General features: G+C 44.0%; 1 protein-coding gene across 1 annotated transcript in view; it reads left to right on the top strand.

The window, feature by feature from the left end:
- LOC146822020 (cysteine-rich secretory protein 2-like) overlaps positions 1-20,153 on the top strand; it is a 119,290-nt gene that overhangs the window by 32,152 nt on the left and 66,985 nt on the right. The window contains exon 4 of the mRNA XM_085613121.1: positions 10,697-10,787. Coding sequence (XP_085469247.1) covers positions 10,697-10,787 — 91 coding nt within the window. The remainder of the gene's footprint in view (positions 1-10,696; positions 10,788-20,153) is intronic.

Raw genomic sequence — 20,153 nt, 5'->3', positions numbered from 1 at the left:
TATGATTTACCAAGAATTGTATGAAAAACAAACTTTTTATACAACTGATGTTGCAGAAGGAGAACCAGCACAGACAATTCTGTATTCATGTTGCATTGTATATAAGAAACTCTGCAAAAGTAAACCTACAGATACAAATTATGCATACATTCTCCATAGCGACTATCATAGAAATTACCTAGCAAGGCACAGAAAATAATGGCACAGACAAGCTTAAAATCGGAATGCTTGCAACACTTCTAAATAGAGAAAATGGACGGTCTCAAAGCTTTTTTGCAAAGAGAAAAACATTGGCAAAGCTAGGTATAAGCCATATGTTTTGGATCTGCCAATCCAATGCTTGTTAGAAATGCATTTGTCAAACTAGCACAGGATACATGTGCTATAATCCTATTGCAATTTTATTGCCAATATTACACCAGCCCAATAAACAATCACATTGCCACTAATATATGTAAGGATTTGGTTCCTCCTTAGCGTTTGTGCTGCCAGTCATTTTAACCCATTACCACACACTCATTGACTCACTGTCACACTAACTAACGTCTCACAATAGCTCACTCAGGCCCTGCACTAAGGCTAACTCATACATTCACTCACTGTCTCACACCAGCTCACTCAGTATGCTCACTTGCAGCAAGACACTCATGCACTCACTCACTCTCAATAACCTCCCACTCACAGAGGCTCACCCTAGAACCTTACTCATGCACTCACGCACATCAACACACATGCATGATTCAAATTTGAAATGTATTTATTCATGCACAAATAATTAAAATCTTTGCATGACAGTCCATACTAATTCTAAAAAATGATATGTTAACACATTTTCACTCAATTTATAAAACTCACAAGGTTTAAAAATCGTGGAATGCTATGTATGACATATTTTATTCTGTGATTTTAATATCTGAATAAACAGGGCCTTTCAGTGATTGGGTTCAGTCTTTTTTCTGCATGTGTTAAAATTGTTCAATTATTACAAATAGGATCATTGGGATTTAGAAAAACGAATAATGGCCTGCTGCATGCCCTGATATTCCATTGATTAAAGGGCTATTGCAGCAATGTTATTTCATTAGAGAGGACAGGACAAATGCATGACCAAATGAGCATGCTCACTGTAGCTGAGCTTAAACCAGCTCACATATGACCTGCCCTGAAATTACCACATTAATGCACCAGGTTGGCAAGTTTTCAGAGTGCTCCTTGTTTGCAGTGTGCCTAGGTTTGACGCTTCCTTTCTTTTATATGAAGTCTTGAGTGGCACAAAATTGCCCCAGCAATGGAATTGCCTTCCATATTAAAAACAAATGCCCCATCAGTATAATCAATAAATCCACAAGAAACAAGCTTATGCTAAACAAATGTAGCCTTTCAATGCAAAGCAGAACTGACCCCAAAAATAGATGGTGTTGCCTCAGCTGATAACCTGCCTAGTAGGCATTGTGCCAGTAGCAATAACCCACAGTCAGTGATGTTACAAAGCATGATGGGGCTCCCATGCAGAAAGTGGTGAAGGCATCCTGAGACTCCCATATCTTACGGTTATACAAGACATTTGTTTGAAGCAAGTTCATCTGAAGAGTTGTGGTCCCGTTCACCGCAGAGGGTGCAGGAACCAGCATTATGCCCTTGGCCACAGTGCAGCCTTTCTCATTGCTATGAAAGTGCTGAAAACCCTGTTCTTATGATGGATGAGGTGTTTTTTTGCTCCAGGCTCATGTAACACTTTCCATCTTTTTCCTCCCCTCAGCCTTCTGCTAAAACCACCCACCCTAGGCTTTTATTACGTTCTACTTACTCTGTTCAGCTGCTTGTAGTATAAGTGTCATTAGGATCATCCCTCACTCCTGGTCCTAGCTCATATATGGCCCTATCCCGACTGACTCCTGTAGCATCACCTTGTTGTTTGCTCCTGTAGTAGTCCCTGCTTCCTACCTGGCTCAATAAAGTGCCCTTCCCCACTTTTTTGTGAGGCACTCTACCCTGCAGCCCTGTAATGCTTTCTGTCTCTAGGCTCCATGCTCTCTTCCTTTCTCTAGCCTCAACCATTGCCCTCTCATCCCTCTGGCTTGGATTATTTACTATATGATGCCGTATTGCCTGCTAGCCACACCCATTAATGTAGTAGGTAAAAAGAACCCCCACACATATCCTGTTTCTTTGTATCTGCTATGATATGTTGTGAATGTGGACCAAGGCATTTGAGATACCATTCTGCACTAGTCCTGCAAGACTGTCTACGGCAAAGGTCTAAACCATGATTGAAGAGGCGGTAGCTAAGGTTTTGACTACAAGCGTAATAAGCAGGAAAAATCCTATAAACAAAAAGACAAGTCAGTATCCTCATACTTTTCTAGTGAATCTGCTACAGACATGGGGGCATATCTACAAGGCGGCGATAGAAAATTATCACCGCTTTTGCGGCCGTTTTCAGCCGAAAAGCAACGATAATTTTATCGCCTAATCAGCAAGGTCACGCTATCGCGTGAAATCTTGCATTAGCGCACAAATTCTTAACACCCAGCTTTGCATCTCTAATGAAATGCAAAGTGGGCGTTCCTGACCAGACATGACTGGAGAAACTCCTATCATCAAGCCCCACAATATGAAGCATAGCGGCAGGAAAAGTAGTGATAACCCCTGTTATCTCTACTTTCCTTACGCCTGCTTCAGGACTGACTTAGCCATGATATCCTATGGAAGGTGGATATCATGGCTAAGTATGTGAGGCCCTATCATCAAGCTAACGCCAAACTTTGGCAGTTAGCGCTAGGATTTTAATCGCTTTTGAGATAAGCGTTGCTAATAGCACGCTATCTTAGCGATAAAAATCCACGCTAGCCGGCGATAATTATCCTAGCACTAAGTGCGCTTAGCGATAATTATCGCCGGTTGTTGCTGATATGCCCCATGATGAGTACTTTCTGATCTGGGAAGTATATTGTGAGGGAGGATTTGTCCCAACGTCTTTTTCATTTTGGGGAGTACTTTTTTTTTTACATTTCTTATTTATTAAAGACAAGGTATCACAGGCAAAATACATTCCACAAGCATTTCTATCTGTATTTCACCCATCAACAGTGTTCCCACTAAGTACACAGTTTGCTAACAAGATGACCACAGTGCACCTCCTGACAAGCTAGTAGCATGCTATTCTGACTCGTGACAATGTCTAAACAGTGGCGGTCACAGATCTCTCCCCTGTAGCTGTTCCACTTATTCCACACTTGAGTTCACTTGTTGGGGCAGCCTCTTGAGATATACTGTTTTTTCAGTGAACATACATTGACCCATATCATTTTCCCACAGTCTCAAGAACTGCAGTTCCTGCGCCCCCCACATTGTTGTGATATTACTCTTTGCAATCATCATCCCCAAAGACACCCATATTTTCTCTTTGGTATTTAAGTCAGTGGGGTTCCATTTATTTAAAAGACACAGCTTTATATTGCAATCAGTCGTAACGCCCATCACTTCTGTCATACACCTTTTCATCCTCGCCCAGTATTTCTGGATTGCTTGACATTCCCAGAGCATGTGTGTGAATGTGCCATTCTGCCCACATCCCCTGGTACAGTCTGCATCAGTCCTATAGCCCATCTTCACTAGGGTCGGCCAGAGAGGTATATTCTATGAAGTTGAATGAGCCTGAGCCTGGAAGAAATAGCTGTTTCTCTAAGAGAGGCAAGAGCCTCTAGCCATTCCCCATCATCCAGCCCTCTACATCATGGTCCCACTTGGTTCTGAGACGGAGGAGGGAGTCAGGCATGTTGTTAAGAAGCTTCTTGTAGATTAGTGATATTGCCTTTTCGGGAAGGTGTCCATCCAGAATCCTATCCTCTAGAGGGGATGACTCTGGTGGGGTTTCTCCCCTAGGTATTGTCGTCTGTAGCGCATGTTGATAAGCCTAATACGTCCCACTGGTCAAATCCTTTGGTAAATCTGAGACTACCTAGTTGCACTGTGTCCCAGAGTGAGGTGGCCAATGTAATTTTGTCATTCCAACCCATACTAGTCGTGGTAGTCTGCCACACCCCATGCGGTATGTCAAGTGGGACCGTCAGCTTCAATTTAGAGGGGTTGGCGTACAGCACACCCTTAAAACCCCCACCAGGGAGTAACCACCTATCCATGTTGAATGCCATATCAGTCTGTGGGCCATATGTACAGTGATTTACTGCGGTGAGTTGTGCTGCCCAGTAATATTTTTTTATGTCTGGGAGGGCTATACCCCCATCATACCATTGATATTCGAGGTGGCTTTCCCTTCCATAGGAGCTCTCTCAGGGCATTGTCAATAGATTTGAAATAATCCGCTTTCACCAGTCTGGCATATTCTGCAAGGCGTAAAGAAAAAAGGAAGGGACATCATTTTGAATAAGGCTGCATGCCCCAACAGGGACAGTGGAAGCTTCTTCCAATGAGTGACGTCGCTTCTGAGTCTTTGCAGAGGGGGAGAATATTTTGATTGTGAAAAAGTGTTGAGTCTTTGGACATGTGGATCCCCAGGTATTTGAAGCCCGTTATGGCTTCGGAAATAGTAAACCCCTTGGGTAAGATTGCTGACTGGCCACTAAGGACATAGAGAACCGATTTAGACCGATTGATAGTGTAGCTGGAAAATTCTGCAAAGACTATGAATATGTGCAGTACTCTCTTTAGGGAGGTCGCCGGCGAAGCCAGGTATAATAAAATATCATCCACATATTGCGATATGTGGTCCTCCCAATTCTCAGCCCATCTTAGCCCTCTAATAATCGGGTCTTTCCGTATCCACATTTCCAGGGGTTCTAACATGAGGGCGAAAAGCAGTGGGGAGAGTGGACAACCCTGCTGAGTGCCTCTTCCAAGCATGAACGTTGAGGATACACAGTTGTTAACCACAATTTGAGCCTCCAGGCCGTGTACAGGAGGTGTATCCAGCGTAGAAAGCCAGGACCAACCCCTATCTTCCTCAGTACAGCAAACATGTACTGCCATTCGTTTGTGTCGAACACAATGGCTGCGTCAAGAGACACCAAAACGGCATCTTCTCATATCGTGTCAGCCCGAGCGAGCACCCCGTGCAATCTTTGCAAGTTAAGAGAGGTATTCCTGGCTGGCATGAAGCCAGATTGATCGGGGTATACTAGCTTAGTGATCAAAGGCAGCAAACGGGTGGCAAGTAATTTGGCCAGTATCTTGGCTTCTGCATTTAGCACTGAGATCGGTCTGTAGGAGGGGCAGGGATGTTTAGGTTTACTACTCTTGTGGATGACCACAATTGTGGCCAGATTCAGATCTACTGGGTGCGATCCTGCCTCACAACTTCCGTGGAACATGTTTATCAGATGTGGTGCAAGTTTACTGGGGGTGAGCTTACCCAGTTCAATAGGCAGGCCATTCGGGCCTGATGCCTTGCCCGAAAGAAGGTCTTGGATAGCTTTCTCTAATTCCAAGATTTCAAGGTCTTTTTCTAGGTCTAAGCGCACGTCATCAGAGAGCTTCGACAAGGGGATATCTTGCAACATCGAGAGTGCTTCTGTTTCAATGTATGTCGTTTGCGACATCTATACCCTGCAGTAGTGATCATGGAACTCATTCACAATGTCTTGCAGATCTGAAATAGTTTGGCCAGACCCCGTTGTGAGTTCCACCACTACTCTGTTTGCCTGCTCTCTGCGATCGAGCCAGGCAAGCAGCTTCTCTGCTTTGTCGCCCACTTTGTACACTCTGCTGAGTGTCGCCCTGTGTTGAGCCTTGGCAGCATCCATGGCTACCATTAAATAAACCTTTGTTTCGAGTCGAAGTTCATGCCTTGTCTCATCGGAGCTAGCCCCTTGTAGTTTCCCTTCCAGGTCTAAGATGTTGGTTTTGAGTCTCAGCAGCTCTTTTTTTTCTCTCTCTTAGTGTTGGCAATCTGGGAGAGCCGTCCCTCTCATAACCGCCTTATAGGCCTCCCATAGCACCCGTAACTAATCTATTGAGTGTTTGTTTTCAAGGAAGTAGTGTTCCGAGTTGTTAACAATCTTTTCGTGGATTGTGTGGATTTTAAGGTACCAAAGGTTTATAGGGGCTATCCTTCACCTGTGTGGCTCCCCCACCTCGACCCGTGCCCAGAGTGTAATAAATCTCATGAACTCTCAATTGATCCCCTTTTGGGATCAGATCTTCATTGGAGCAAGATTTCTGACAGATCCTGGAATAGTGACTCTATCAGACAGGAAAAAAGTGAACATTAAGACCAGTTCTCGAAGCTGTTGACAATGGACTACCCAAAGGTGGCAGCTTGGGTATAAATTCAAGGGAACTTAGCTACAAGAGAGTTATTAGTCTGTGGGCAAGATGCCATCTGAACAAATCGATCAGACACATCCTTCAGCACTGGTCTCCTATTTCCCAGGACTTGTCAATCGGCAACTTCTGTGGTGGATGAATTCCGAGAACACATATTAAAAAGTATTTCTGTATGTCCACTGATTCCAGTGAAAGAGGCTGTGCTGCATGGCCTATGCCCAGTAAGGCCAGTGATCCAACAGGAAGGAGCCAGACGTGATCTGGCTGCCTCACCTGGCATTCAGTCTTCGGCTGTGGGAGAAACTGGTGGTAATCAGAACAGACAATATGAAGACCAAATCACATATCAACCATAAGTAGGAAAGAAAAGCACTTTCATTATAAAAGATTACAGAGCAGATTTCTGCCTGGGCCCAAGGCAAGATCAGCTCTCAAGCAACAGGTTACATCAATATAGTGATAAGGAGATAAGGAGGTGGTATTGGGCATAGTAAAGGCGCAAAGAAAATATTCACTAGCAGTTAGAGTAGTCACACTATTTGGGGACGGTGCTATAAGGAGGAGAGAACCACCAACTACTCCTAATCTGCAGCCAAGGCTGCAACCAGAAACAATACAAACAATCCTTAGCACACGTCAATAATACATAAAGTCCAGTTCAATCAGTAGAGTTCACAAGATAGAGTACAAGTCCATAATCAACAATAGACAGCAGGTTCTTCTTGATATTCTTCACTCTTTAATCCATATGATGATTCATTATTTTTGGTAACTATTTCACGTAGCTGGTCCAAAATTCCAACGTACAAAGCCCAAAGCCAACACGTGTTTTGTCGATTTTACTTTTTAGTACTTGTGACTTTTTCAAGGCTGAAAAGATACAAAGTCATGAAGTTGGCAAGAGTAATACGTTCCAAAATGGTAGCAAGGTGTGCAATGCAGCAGAACAGTAATTCAAAAGTAGCCACTGGGTCCGTGTACAGATCAAAAATAAGTATTCAGCATGATAAGTAAGTCCTTTCTTCTATTCAAAAGTCTGCCACAGCACGACCGGTAATCTTGAGTGCGAGAAAGCCAGGCTTTACTCTATCTTGTGAACTCTACTGATTGAACTGGACTTTATTTATTATTGACGTGTGCTAAGGATTGTTTGTATACATCAATGTAGTGACATACAAATTGAGCATGGAGATTCCGTCTTCTTGGAAGTTCTGTCTCTTTCCCCAAATAATTGTTCAGATTTGTCAGATATGAGGTCTCCCAGCAATAGATTTGTTTGCATCAGTTTGAAACTCTCTTCTTCATCGATTTTGTTCAAAAGCAAAAGAGACCAAGTCTTTGACCATTGATGCCCCCTTACACCCATAGCCAGTCTCCTCTATACCTTCCCTCTGTTTCCTTTGATCCTCCGATATCTTGTCAGAATGAGGAGAGAGGGTGCTCGGGTGATCTTGATTGCTTCAGTTTGGCATACTCTTCTTAGTTTCATATACCAATAACAATGAAGACAGAACAAGAATGGCTTCCACTGATTGTGCTGTCCCCTTTAGTTCTCCCTCTTCTCCAGACCGAAGTATTAAAAAGTTTCAGGGTGATTGCCTAAGAGAATAAAATGGCAGGGTCGAGCATAAAGAGGATGTCTGATTCAGAAGATAGTTCTGTTCAGGCTTCGAGGAGACCTTCAACTTTGTGCTTCTATTCTAAGCACTGGTCAACTTTTAGGAAGCGGTGCTCTGCTAGGCAGCTACTTCCACACTCCATGGGTGTAGCACAGACTCTGAACATTCTTCAGAGTGGAGTCTCACTTGGGCAAAGAGTTTCAATCTTAAATATACATATGGAAGCAGTAATGGCCTTCAGAGCTTCCCAGGGTAATCTGAAGGATGACCAGGGGTTGATGTAGAGGCTATTCAAGGTTTTTTTAACATCTGTCTCTGAGTACCCCTTCTCTTTCCAACTTGCAAGCTCTCAATTATTCTACACCCCTGAGAGGCCCTTCTGTTGTGCCCCTTCAGTCTATCAACATCAGAATCCCAACCCTAAAGGTGCTCTTTTGAGTAGTCATCATATAAGCAAAGAGATTAGGTGAGCTAGGCTAACTCTTTTATCAACCTTCTCCTTTAGGAAATTCGAGAACAATATTTTGCATTGTCCTGGACAGTCACTGATCCCTAAAATTAACTCTTCTTTCCATCTTCAGCAGGAGTTTATTCTCCTGCTGTTATATCCCATTCCAGAAACACCAAAGGAAATTAGCCTTCACTCCTTGCACATAAAAAGAGCAGTTCTTGCCTATCTCAAAAGTGTAGAAGAGTTTAGGCTATCTTCATCATTTGTTTATCAATTTTGGCCCAGCCGAAAGACAGTTAAAGTCTTCTGTTCTATCTTTCAGCTGGTGTATTTGTCCTCTAATTTCCTTAGCATACAAGGAATCAGGTGTTCCATTACCACTTGGAGCCCAGGAGAGATTAACCTGGGTATGTCAGCATATCTGGCGAGTGGTGAGGGGACATCCTTGACTGAAATTTTCAGAGCAGCCATTTGGGCTCTTTCCGCAGCTTTTATTGGACATTAGAGGATAATAGAATCTCCATAGACGGTGGGGGAATTTGTTTGAAAGTTCTTTTTCTGTGACATGAACATGAAAATTATTATCTGAATATATGCTGGTTTCTTTTAGCAGGGGTTTGTCCTGGTATGAATTAACTTAGGTATGTCTCACATAGTCATTAATTCGTTGAACCTGTTCAGTCCAATTGTACTTTTTTGTGCTCGATACAGTGACATTTTAACTCAGCATGAAAAATGCGTTTAATCTCAATGTCTGCTTGTTAAGGTTTTTATTATCCGTACAATAAACATTCTTCTTCTATTATCCAATATGTGTCTGCTCTCGCAGAGGGAAGCAGCCTCACTGGCCTGTAGCATCCTTCCATTAGTGCATCAACATAGTGAGGGCCAATACATGCTTCCCTATCCTACTTTTGATCACACTACTTACCTAGGTGACTCATACCCTAGTTAGAGAATCACAAGTGGATTCTCCTGGCTGTAGAAGCGTATGGATCAGTGTTTTGTAGTTCACTGCAGTGTTGATGAATCTTTTGTGAGAATGCCCTGTCTTCCCTTCTAATGTTTTAGAATAAGACACTTTTAACAGACTGCTGTGACCTCTTCTCTGCAACTCTTACCACTCTGGCTGTGTCTATAAAAAGGGTCTAATGGTACATCTATAAATGCAAGAAAGGTAGGGGACTGTCCAGGTTCTCACACACACTCATAGCATTGGCATTTCTGCTTGATGACCCAGAGGTCTTGCTCTCCTACTGGGTCTGGTGGCTCAGTGGACTGATGCATCCACTGTAGGGACCTGTGTTCGACCTCATGGTCACAGGTTCAAATCCCAGTGGATCCACTCAGCCTATTGTCCATGTGAGGTTGATAAAATGAGTACTTTTGGGTAACAATAAACATCTGTTATTCAGCGCCTTGATACCCTTGGGTGATATGTGCGCTTTACAAATACATGTGTTATGCCCCATTCTGGAATAGGATCCGAATCAATCTACAAGAGCATCAGCATATCAGGTCACATAAGGTGACCATCTTCCAGCAGCTCATGAAGGACCTTGTGTCCTACTAGGTTTAGCCCAGCCTTTCTAGGCAGAGAGCGTTCCCAGAATAAAGTTTACCTTGATGGCTGAATCAGCAGGCTGCCTGGAAGCCTTTTATATCTCAGGCAAACTGCACCAGACTAACTACTCAAATACTCAATCCACATTCCAAATCCCATGCTGTTCTGTTTATGTCAGAAGTCGATCAATTTCTTTATCTGCGATCATATGGTTTGGTGTGAAAAAGAACGATTGGTTGGAAAGTTACCCTAGCAATTGCCCATTGTTAGACAATTTGCCAGCATTCCTCCGTTCACCTTTTGTGTGTTTTGAATAGAACATGAATAAATTACCATAGAAGTAAAGCTTTTGAAAATACATTTATGTAATATGTTATGATTAGAGTACATGCTGTACATTTATAGCATACGCCACATCTGTCGGTCCCGGATGGATCTCTGCTTTGTAAGTCTCGTCACCCTAGTTCTGTGCTGCTTTGTGTGATGACATGAGGTCAGCCTGATAGCTAAGCTGTCTAAGGCAGAGCTAAAAATGTGCACTGCTGTTGAATAACAATTGTACCAGAATAAAGATTCCTGCCATATATGTGCTTGCCCTTTCTTTCTTTAGCTTCTTGTGGTTTGTACGGAAGGTATTACTCAGTTTTGGTTTTAGCACCATTGTGACCTATATTTGAGATTCAAATGAATTGTTTGCTAATCATTTATAAACTATGAGGCATTTAGTTTCAATAACCCAACTGCATAAAACACAATGTGCATTATATTTCAATGCAGGTATGGAGCAAAGAAATTGCAGCGAATGCTAAAAATGTTGCTGCGAAATGCATTTTCAAACACAGTTCTGATGAGGAACGTATAATTGACGGTAAGTCCTAAATTATTACTCCGTACGGCATATTCTTATTTTTATTGCACTTAAAATTTTAACAGAACTCTGCACGCCATAGTAGCTTCTTCTAAGCGCTTTGGAAAATTACTGCCACAAGGTTTTCTAAGAGGTCCGGAGAGAAGAGAAAACAAAGAGAATCATGTTGTTATATATTTTCCTATGGGATGATGATTCTGTTTTGAGGTTTTTCTTCAATGTTGACCTGCCCAGTAGCACAGAAAATATAGTGTTAAAGTAGAGAAGGCCATAGTATGGGATCCCAATGTACACAATGAGTGGATATGCAATGGGCCTAACCAAACTTTGATGGAGGTACCTTTGGGCTCAGTTCAGCTACACCTACAGATTCAAAATACACGAGTCATCAGCCAAAATGGCGGTAGAAAATGGGGGTGTGACATAGTGAATGGGACTACAGTAAATCCCGAAAGTCTCAAAGTTACCTATGCAAGGATTGTATAGACTCTCAAAGTCCTCAAAAATTGCCAGTGTAGTTCGGATAGTACATGAAAGAAGTGTTCCAGTTGTAAACTTTAAAGAAAAGTAATTGATAAAGAAGCTCTGTTTTGATGGAGTACCTGGTGATCTAGACTCAAAATATCCCTCAATGAGACAGATGAAAGGGTTATTCTGAACCCTATTTTACACTCTATAACTGATATGTTTCATCCACCACTCATAGAACAAGTAAAGAATGTAAAAGGAGACTCCCTATGCTTACCAAAAAAAAGAAACTATATAAAATCTGTGAAAATGAAAAATGGTAACAGCAATCTCAAAAGGATGAATTTGAGTTTCAATCGATGAGCTACTCCCAGGAAATGTTTCTCTTTCACTAATGTTCTGTATTAAGTGCCAGAAAAGGGTAACAGTTTGATAATTGCAGTTTGGATGACCTCAAAAGGGGATCTCTCACTGCATAACTGTTTTCGGCTATATAAAAAATGTGCAAAGGCAAATATCCCCTTAGTAGACATAATCTATTTGAATTATTCACAACATGATTTATCTAATTGTTAGATATAGCTTTATTACCTTAGATAAAGGAATCAGTTAACGCCTCAACTACAAAGGTACATTTTAACCTAGAACTGACTAAAACTGTTATCCTAAGGTCATGCTCCTCTAAGAATTTTCGGCTTGGTGATGTATCTGCCTTCTGAGACTGAAGTTGATGTTAATTAAACTCATATTATAGAAAGGTGTTGTTCTGTCCCTTAACCGTAATGTCCTAAAGAACAATCCAGTCATTACTTTTTTCCTCCAAATTAGGTGAAAACTGGTCTGGGGTTCCTTATGTCACATTCAGAGGGTACCTGGCTTGGAAGTTCAGCTGGACTGCTGATTTGCATTGGCCGGGTTATCTCTGAGGTAACATGTCCCCAGACACTAAATTCTGATCCAACTAGACGCTATCCTAATCAATGTTTAGTAAATTTGCTAAAGCAAGGCAGGATACATATAGACACACACAGACATAACTATCAGCAACAGGAGGAGCAGTACAAATATGCCCTGCAGAGGTCTTCACTCCAATTTTCCATATTCGACAAGAGAGCTAGTATACACACAGCCCTGTGGTCTTACGTTGGACCACCAGGCTGTGTGTAACTTGCTGACATCATTCTATCAACATGTATTGCTTCAATAAAGAAGCATTCCATTGACCTCCAGACTTTTGCACCCTAATTCTCTAAAGACAGAGGTCTATATAAGGCATTTATCTACTCTCTCCAGTTATGGACGAACACCGATCAGGAACTCTGATTGGTTCAGATCCAATTACAATAATATAATTTGAATATCAGAGCGATCATGTGTACTCAGTACCTTAAATGACAGATAAAGACCTCAGTATGACATATTGCAGTTCAAATTATAGAAAAGGGACTGGCATGTAACTTTAGTCCTGGTGTATATCCTTAACTCGTAGTCACAGCTATGTTGTATCAACCGTTACAACATATCTGAGGCTGCTGGGATATTTTCATACTGAAGATGCCTCAGGCACAAGTCCTTGTTCATGCAGATTGGCAGGCAGCCACGCTTCTTGAGTAGCAGCCAAAGCAACTTGAACAGTTGCCAAAGTACCAGTGTAAAACCTCAGAAAGAAACATATGCATGCTGAGTTAATCCTCCGCAAAACATCTCCTTTTGGCGCGGCGCTGCCGCGAGTGCCTCACTGCTGTGGCCGGAGCCGCAAAACATTTCGTTTTGGCGCGGCGTTGTCACGAGTGCCTCACTGCTGTGGCCGGAGCCGCAAAACATTTCCTTTTGGCACGGCGCTGCCACGAGTGCCTCACTGCTGCGGCTGGAGCCGCAAAAACATTTCCTTTTTGGCGCGGTGCTGCCAGTACTTCACTGCTGCGGTTGGAGCCGCTTCCCTTTGTTCTCCACACCGTGCCGGCTCCTGGGCCTCTGAGTTGAACGCCTTCCTTCGTTCACCTCTGCTGCTGCAGGATCCCGTCCACGTGCTGTCTCCGGGCACCTTTGTTTGGAGATTGTTAGTAACGGAGAGCCCGTTTGAACAGAGTATCCCTATCGTCCTGAGGCCCGGCCGTGGAAGAACTCCGGAAGGGCTGGCCTGCCCTCCGTGCACCGCTGCAGGAAGCACCCCGGACTGGAGTGTTCTCGGCCGATGCTCACCTCGCCCTCGCCTTGCCCTCCTCCCCAGGTAAAAAAGTCCAACGCTGTGGGTTGAGCTGGCTAGCTAGGGGTTGCGTGGGGCAGGCTGTTGGGCCGACTACCCTCGGTGGGACTGCCGGAGGCTGCATAGGGCAACATCTAGGGAGTGGGGGTGTGCCCAGAAGAACTTGACTTCCCTTGACTTCCCTTCCCGGCTGCATTCTGGCTCAAACACAGCGGGACTAATTCTGGTGCCGGTTTGTCTCCTTTGGCTGCCGTATCCTGACTGTGAGCATGGTAAAGGCGCATTAGTGCAGAAGTTTAACCCCTGTTGCACCCGGTCCATTTTCCTAGTCTCTGCGGTTGTAACCCACTTCACTGAGCACTAGAACTGACTGCCACTGTAGAGCAAGGGGGAGAGACTGACTGACTTTGCGGGACTGCGAGGACCAGCGTGCAGTGCGGTGTTCGATTTACTGCAGCTAGTCCTCTTCCCGCCCCTATCCCCTCGTCTTAACCTCTACCTGAACCGGGACGTTCCCAGGCCGGGCTGGGCCATCTTATTTGATTTTTAGTTTTAATATTGTTTTAATATTGCACGGTGTTAATATATTATTATTTGCGCGGGGCAAAGGCCGGGGCGTTTAAGGCCGTTTAAGGCCGTTCAAGGAAGGCAGAGGACGGCCCTGGCCCTGAACCCCTGTATCCTCGCCCTTCATCCGTTGGCAAGGTAGGCGGAACTGTGATTTCCATCTCTTCTATAAACACATAGTGCCCGCCTCCTAGCCCTATCATCTACCGCTTTTGAGAGGCCCCTTCTTGCATCTGACCCAGCACCACAGATGTCAACCATGCGCAATAGAACTAGAAGCTGTACTAAAAAAGCCATGGCGGTAGCACAAGTGACTGGACCTATAGATCTTTTTATTTCACGGGTGAATGAGACCATCGATAAAAGTATTATATTGCTGGAAAAAAGAGTTTCCTTGGACCTCATGAACGCTAAGCGCTCTTCCTTGGGCTCTCTTGCAAACGCAAATTCACCCTCCCAGCAAGCTTTGATTAATTGTTCCTTACCACTACCCTTGACCACCGCTGGCGAATTCACAGTTCCGAACGTTGTCGATTTGTCAGTCACCCAATCTGACTCGGATCCGTCTTATGTTGATCTTGAGGCTACCCCAGATCTAGAAGTCTGCCAGACATCTGAAAAGACAAAGCCAAGCCTAGATGGGCAAATGGACAAAGGAACACTTTCTGTACCTATCGACACTGGGGGCAGGGTTACTATTCCTACAAAGGTGGCGTCCAAGACCAAGTCTAAGGAAAAACCTAAAGCTAAAGCAAGGAATCACAACTTGATATCGCCTACCCCGCACCTGGCGTCAGGCATACCCTGCTGGGTTGAAAACATGGTAACAGATCTTAAACTGGACCTTGAGGCCACAATAGCAGCGCAAATAAAGCCTTTAATCTCCAAACTTGACAGACTCACATCGCTAATAACTTCGAAATGGCCTAATAAGATGAATGGGCCTGGGCCTATTCAGTCACAAGGGATTAAAGAAACGCTTCCCAAACCTTCACCTTGCGTCAAGCCCCCTAAAGATGCATCTAACAAGGCAAAAATACCATCAGTTACCAAGGATTCAGCTGTATTACACCTGTCCCAAACAGGGAATACTTCTGCTCAATCCCCACCCCTATCTACTCCGAAGGCGGTGGGTCCTACTTCGGCTTTGCAACAATCTGCTGGTGGAAATAAAACTACCAACTTACAAGCAAAAGATCTCACAGGAAAGTCTACTAACCCTGCAGCTCCTCATTCTACAAACAAGCCCGAAGGCTCTAAGCCAAAGCAGGCGCGCTTCAAGTCAATTAGCCTGCCACCGGAAGTCTCTCCTTTTGTGGTTGTGCTGACAGCCGTTCCCCCACTGAAGGAGGGAGTAAAAGAAACCTTTGTAGAGCTAAAAAACAAATGTGCTCAGTGGCTTCAACTACACAAACCTTTACCTAGCAATATGAGTGGTGAAATTCTTACAGTGCGTAGAGGGGACTGGGTGGGCAGGAGTAAGAAAACAGTAGCAGGGGATGTAATTACAGTTAACTTTAGGGATATAGGGGCAGCCAGCTACATATGCAATACACCCAATAGTGGTCCTGCTACCCAAATCAATCCACTCCCCTTGTCTTATTTCCTTCCCATGCCGCCAAGACTAAATCCCCATCGGCCTACTTTTCCAACTAACAGAGGGTCTGTGTATCCCCCGCAACATACCACTAAACACTGGCAACAATCACCACAATTCTCATCTTTATTCCCATATCATGCTAGTCTTCAGTGGCAACAACCTTTTCAACATCTACCACCCCTATATCAGGCTGCTCAGCAGTGGCAGCAACCCCTTCAGCCTCCACAATTCGCTAACCATCATTTGCAACAGCCATGGCAGGACTTGCCCCCTTCTTTCGACCCCTCGTATTCACAATTCGCTCATCCAAATAGATACTGTGTGCTAGATGAGGTAGACTGACTCAACTTCATGGAAGGTCCAGATATAAATCTCACTATCACCGATAACGATATGGAGGATGTTCCGCCAGCCACATCTCTCCCTATATGTTCCGAATCCCCAACAGAGGCACCCCTAATACCACTTGCCCACATATTTACTAGGGACAGTGTAGACCCACCAAATTCTAAAATTATTACCATCCCCGACGGTGATCCAACACATGGCGAGATAAAAATTCTTAGTTGGAACCTTGCGGGGATCTCTAGGAAATTAGGCCTCCCGGAGTGGAACGTCCTGATTGACGCCCACAAGATTTGTGTATTCCAAGAGACCTGGATCACTGAGCCACTGCACCGTGTCGGGTTTGTCACATTTTATACACCAGCTGTAAAACCTAAGGCAGGGAAGGGGCGGCCATCAGGGGGGCTTATCATCTGGGTAAGCATTTCGCTTAACTGTCGGATAACCATAAAAAAGGCAGGAAACCCAGACATCCTTGGTATCTCTCTATCGGGCCAACGTGGGGGACTACTTGTAGATCTCTACGATGTCTACGTTAGAGGCTCCAAAAATGGGTGCATCTCACCAACAGTAGCGGAACTTGAGGCCCAATTAGGGGACCATAACGAACCTGGCCATATCATAATAGCAGGAGATTTCAACTGCACATACGAGCCACTCCCCCTAGAAGGAATACCCGATTTAGGAGAAGAGGATAGTAGGTGGGGTATTCCCATCCTCTCTATCCCACCCATTAAGCGCTGGACTCGCAGTGCAATACAGCTTAACGCACTTACATTAGAGTTTGGATTAAGAGCAGCCAATGGCCGCACATGTTCTGATCAGATGGGTGCCCCAACGTTCAACAGAGTTGGTCACTCCACAAGGATAGACTATATTCTGCTGGACCGGGGGCTCTGGAGTTCGGTCATCGATATGGTTGTTATTCCTACCATAGAGAGTGATCATAACTCACTTTCCCTAACCCTAATGAATTCTTGGTCTACCAGAGCGCCGCTAGCACCACCGAGCTGTCCACAGGAGATTACTGTCTCCTCTTGTGGAAGACGCCTTAAGTGGAATAAGATCTTGTGTAATACTAATAAATTGTCCACTATTGAAGAGGTGATTAATGGCACACAAGATGTAATCAGCTCCATAGATTTATTTATGGCAGCAGATAAGGTAACAACTATCTACGAAGTAGCCATAAAAACTATAGGGGACCTTTTCTGGGTAAAAGGGATTATAGGGAAAACCAAACCTCTAACCAAACCCAAAGGCAGACACGACTGGTATTCTGCATCATGCAGAAAGGCCAAGACATGTCTAATTGAGGCAGTTAAAGGGAAGTCCCCCTTATCAATTCAAATAGCTAGAAGGGAATATAAAAAGGTCTTGTGGTTGGCCAAAAGGGAGTGGGAAGATGCCTACTGGTTAACCCTTAAAGAAGCCAGCCTGAAAAAAGACTCTAAATATGTTTGGGACACTATAAGGGCACGTAATAGACCAGACAGTGATCTGCTAACCTGTAACATCTCAAGCCAGGTGTGGGAGGACCACTTCTCCAAACTTTACTCCTGCCATGACGGCTCCAACGGGAGAGGGTCTGCTATATCCCTGCCTACCACAAACTATGCACTCTGCCACTCTGACTTTGATTTTACGCTAAAGGAAGTGGAATATGTAATAAGCTCTATCATTCCACAAAAAGCGGCCGGACCTGATGGGATTCCCGGGGACCTGCTAAAATCCGATAGCACCAAATGGGGCAAATTGATCCACTCCCTTCTTGTTGCCATCTGTAGGGGTGCCCCTATTCCCTCATCGTGGAAAGGGGCGGAGGTGGTCCCCATCCATAAGAAAGGTTCGAGGGATGACCCATCTAACTATAGGCCAATCAGCTTGTTAGATACCAGCCAAAAAGTTGTCGGCAAAGTCCTGTTACTTAGAATCCTAAATTGGGTAGAAGAAAATAAAATCCTTTCCGACTTCCAGGCAGGTTTTAGAGTGGGTACTGGAACGATTGAGCAGGCATTCAGGCTCATGATGGTATATTGGAAGGTTGTGGTTATAGGCAAGGGCAGTCTTTATCTCGCGTTTATCGATTTAAAGACTGCCTTTGACCTTGTACCTAGCGACCTATTATGGAAAGTACTTGCTGACATGGGGCTGCCACATTATCTACTATCCCTATTAGTCAGACTACACCAGGACAGCTTTGCCCAGGTCAGGTGGGGCCCTGGAGGGGAGAAAACGGGCAGTATTCCGGTCGAGAGAGGAGTCCGCCAGGGATGTGTTCTGGCTCCCACCCTTTTCTCTCTCTACATCAATGGGGTGGTTGAGCATCTCCTCAAACATCCATCTGATGAGCCATCCCTGGCTGGCGAACGCATACCGACCCTCCTCTTCGCGGATGATACGCTTTTAATCTCCAAAACCCCAATGGGACTCCAGAGACTTTTGGACAATTTCCAATCATTTTGTACCAAACGAGGTCTGGTAATAAATACTAACAAAACGAAGTACCTTGTCCTCAATCCACCGAAACAACATGTGCGTTCCCCCACCCTAAACGCTGAGCTTCTGGAAAGAGTAAAGGTCTTTGATTACCTTGGGATACGCCTTTCGGATAAAATGGACTGGACGCCACACCTAGATAAAATGCTTTTGAGCCACAAAAGGATTACAGGTGCCCTATTAAGAGAGCAACGTTCCAGCACAACAAGGCCTATAGGAACAGTCCTTGAGATTTACACAGCTAAAGGAGTTAGCTCTGCCCTTTATGGGGCGGAACTCTGGGGCTTTTCGTCCACTGACGCTCTGCAGAGATCTGAGAACAAATTCTGCAGAGAAATAATGTCCCTTCCACAAGGCACCCCGACACTTCCTTTATTCATGGACCTTGGCTGTACCCAGATTGGCGAAATCGCGAAATTTCGCCCTTTATTATTATGGGCCCGTATTTGGCGGGTAGAAGAACTAAGCGGATATGCCAGAGGCCTCAAGGAAATCATGTCATCACCAAGCTGGTATAAAATCAAATGGCTAAAAGACATGAAAAACTTATTAATTAAGTTGGGCCAACTTGAATCATGGCTAAGTAGAACTTCACCCCCAAAGCAAACACTTAAAAAGCTTTATTGGGACTGGATTTGTTCTCAAAGAAACTCTAGCACCTCCCTGGGCAGGCTAACAGAGGACTTTCTGAGGTTCAAAGACTGCCCCAGGCGGGAACTGTACCTGGATGCAATTGGAAAACCCTTTGATAGGGCCTTGTATTTTGGATTTAGAATGGGAACCTTACCACTTAATACCTTTACTAAAAGATGGAAATCCTGTATGGAAATGTCTGAGCTATGCCCATCGTGTCTTGTTAAACCGGAAACATTAGCACATTTTATGTTTGTGTGCGGCGAATATGCTACTCCAAGGAGGGTCTGGCTCAAAAACCTATGCCGTCAGCTGGGGACTAGGAGTCATGATGTGGCAATCAGGATACTTATTTCGGACAGTAGCGTACCCTATGCTTGCGCCCTAGCCAAGTTTCTATCCTGGGCTTGGGCTATCCGGGCCAAAAAGCTAAAACAATCTGTTTAATTCTTTGTTAGAAAAATTTCTTATACTGAAAATGCTGCCATAATTGTTTAACCTCTAAAATTTAATCAACTAGTTGGCTAGTTTAACTGAACAAACATTTTTTGAAACTATTGCCCTTCCTAAATGTTGGAACAGAGATATAAAATCTTTTTTAATTTATTACTGTTGTTCTTAACTGTAACTTTTTATACACTGAGCTGCTTTTATGATAATGACTTTTTATCGAAATAAAGCTTTGACTTTGACTTTGACTTTGACATATGCATGCTGAGTTAATCTGACTTCTGCGTGTGAGGAGCAATGAAGTGTGGTTCTAATTTCTGAACTACTTCTTGTTCTAAGTATTCACTTCCATTATTATTTTAACCACGCTTCTTCGTAGGTTAGTAGAGCACACTTCACACACACACACACACACACACACACACACACATACACGCACGCACACACACACGCACACACACACATTAGCACAAGATTAAAACTTAGATTGTATTTGTTTGGTGATAGGGCAAGCTTTGCCATAACATGAACAATTTAATTAGTGGTGCACACACATTGTGCTCATAAAGATCAAAATGGATGTCGCCTTGGTGAGGCA

The sequence above is a fragment of the Triturus cristatus genome, chromosome 6, assembly GCF_964204655.1.
Source record: "Triturus cristatus chromosome 6, aTriCri1.1, whole genome shotgun sequence".
NCBI classification, from domain to species: domain Eukaryota; kingdom Metazoa; phylum Chordata; class Amphibia; order Caudata; family Salamandridae; genus Triturus; species Triturus cristatus.
The sequence above is the reverse complement of the archived record's forward strand: the minus strand, read 5'-3'. Positions and strand labels throughout refer to the sequence as shown.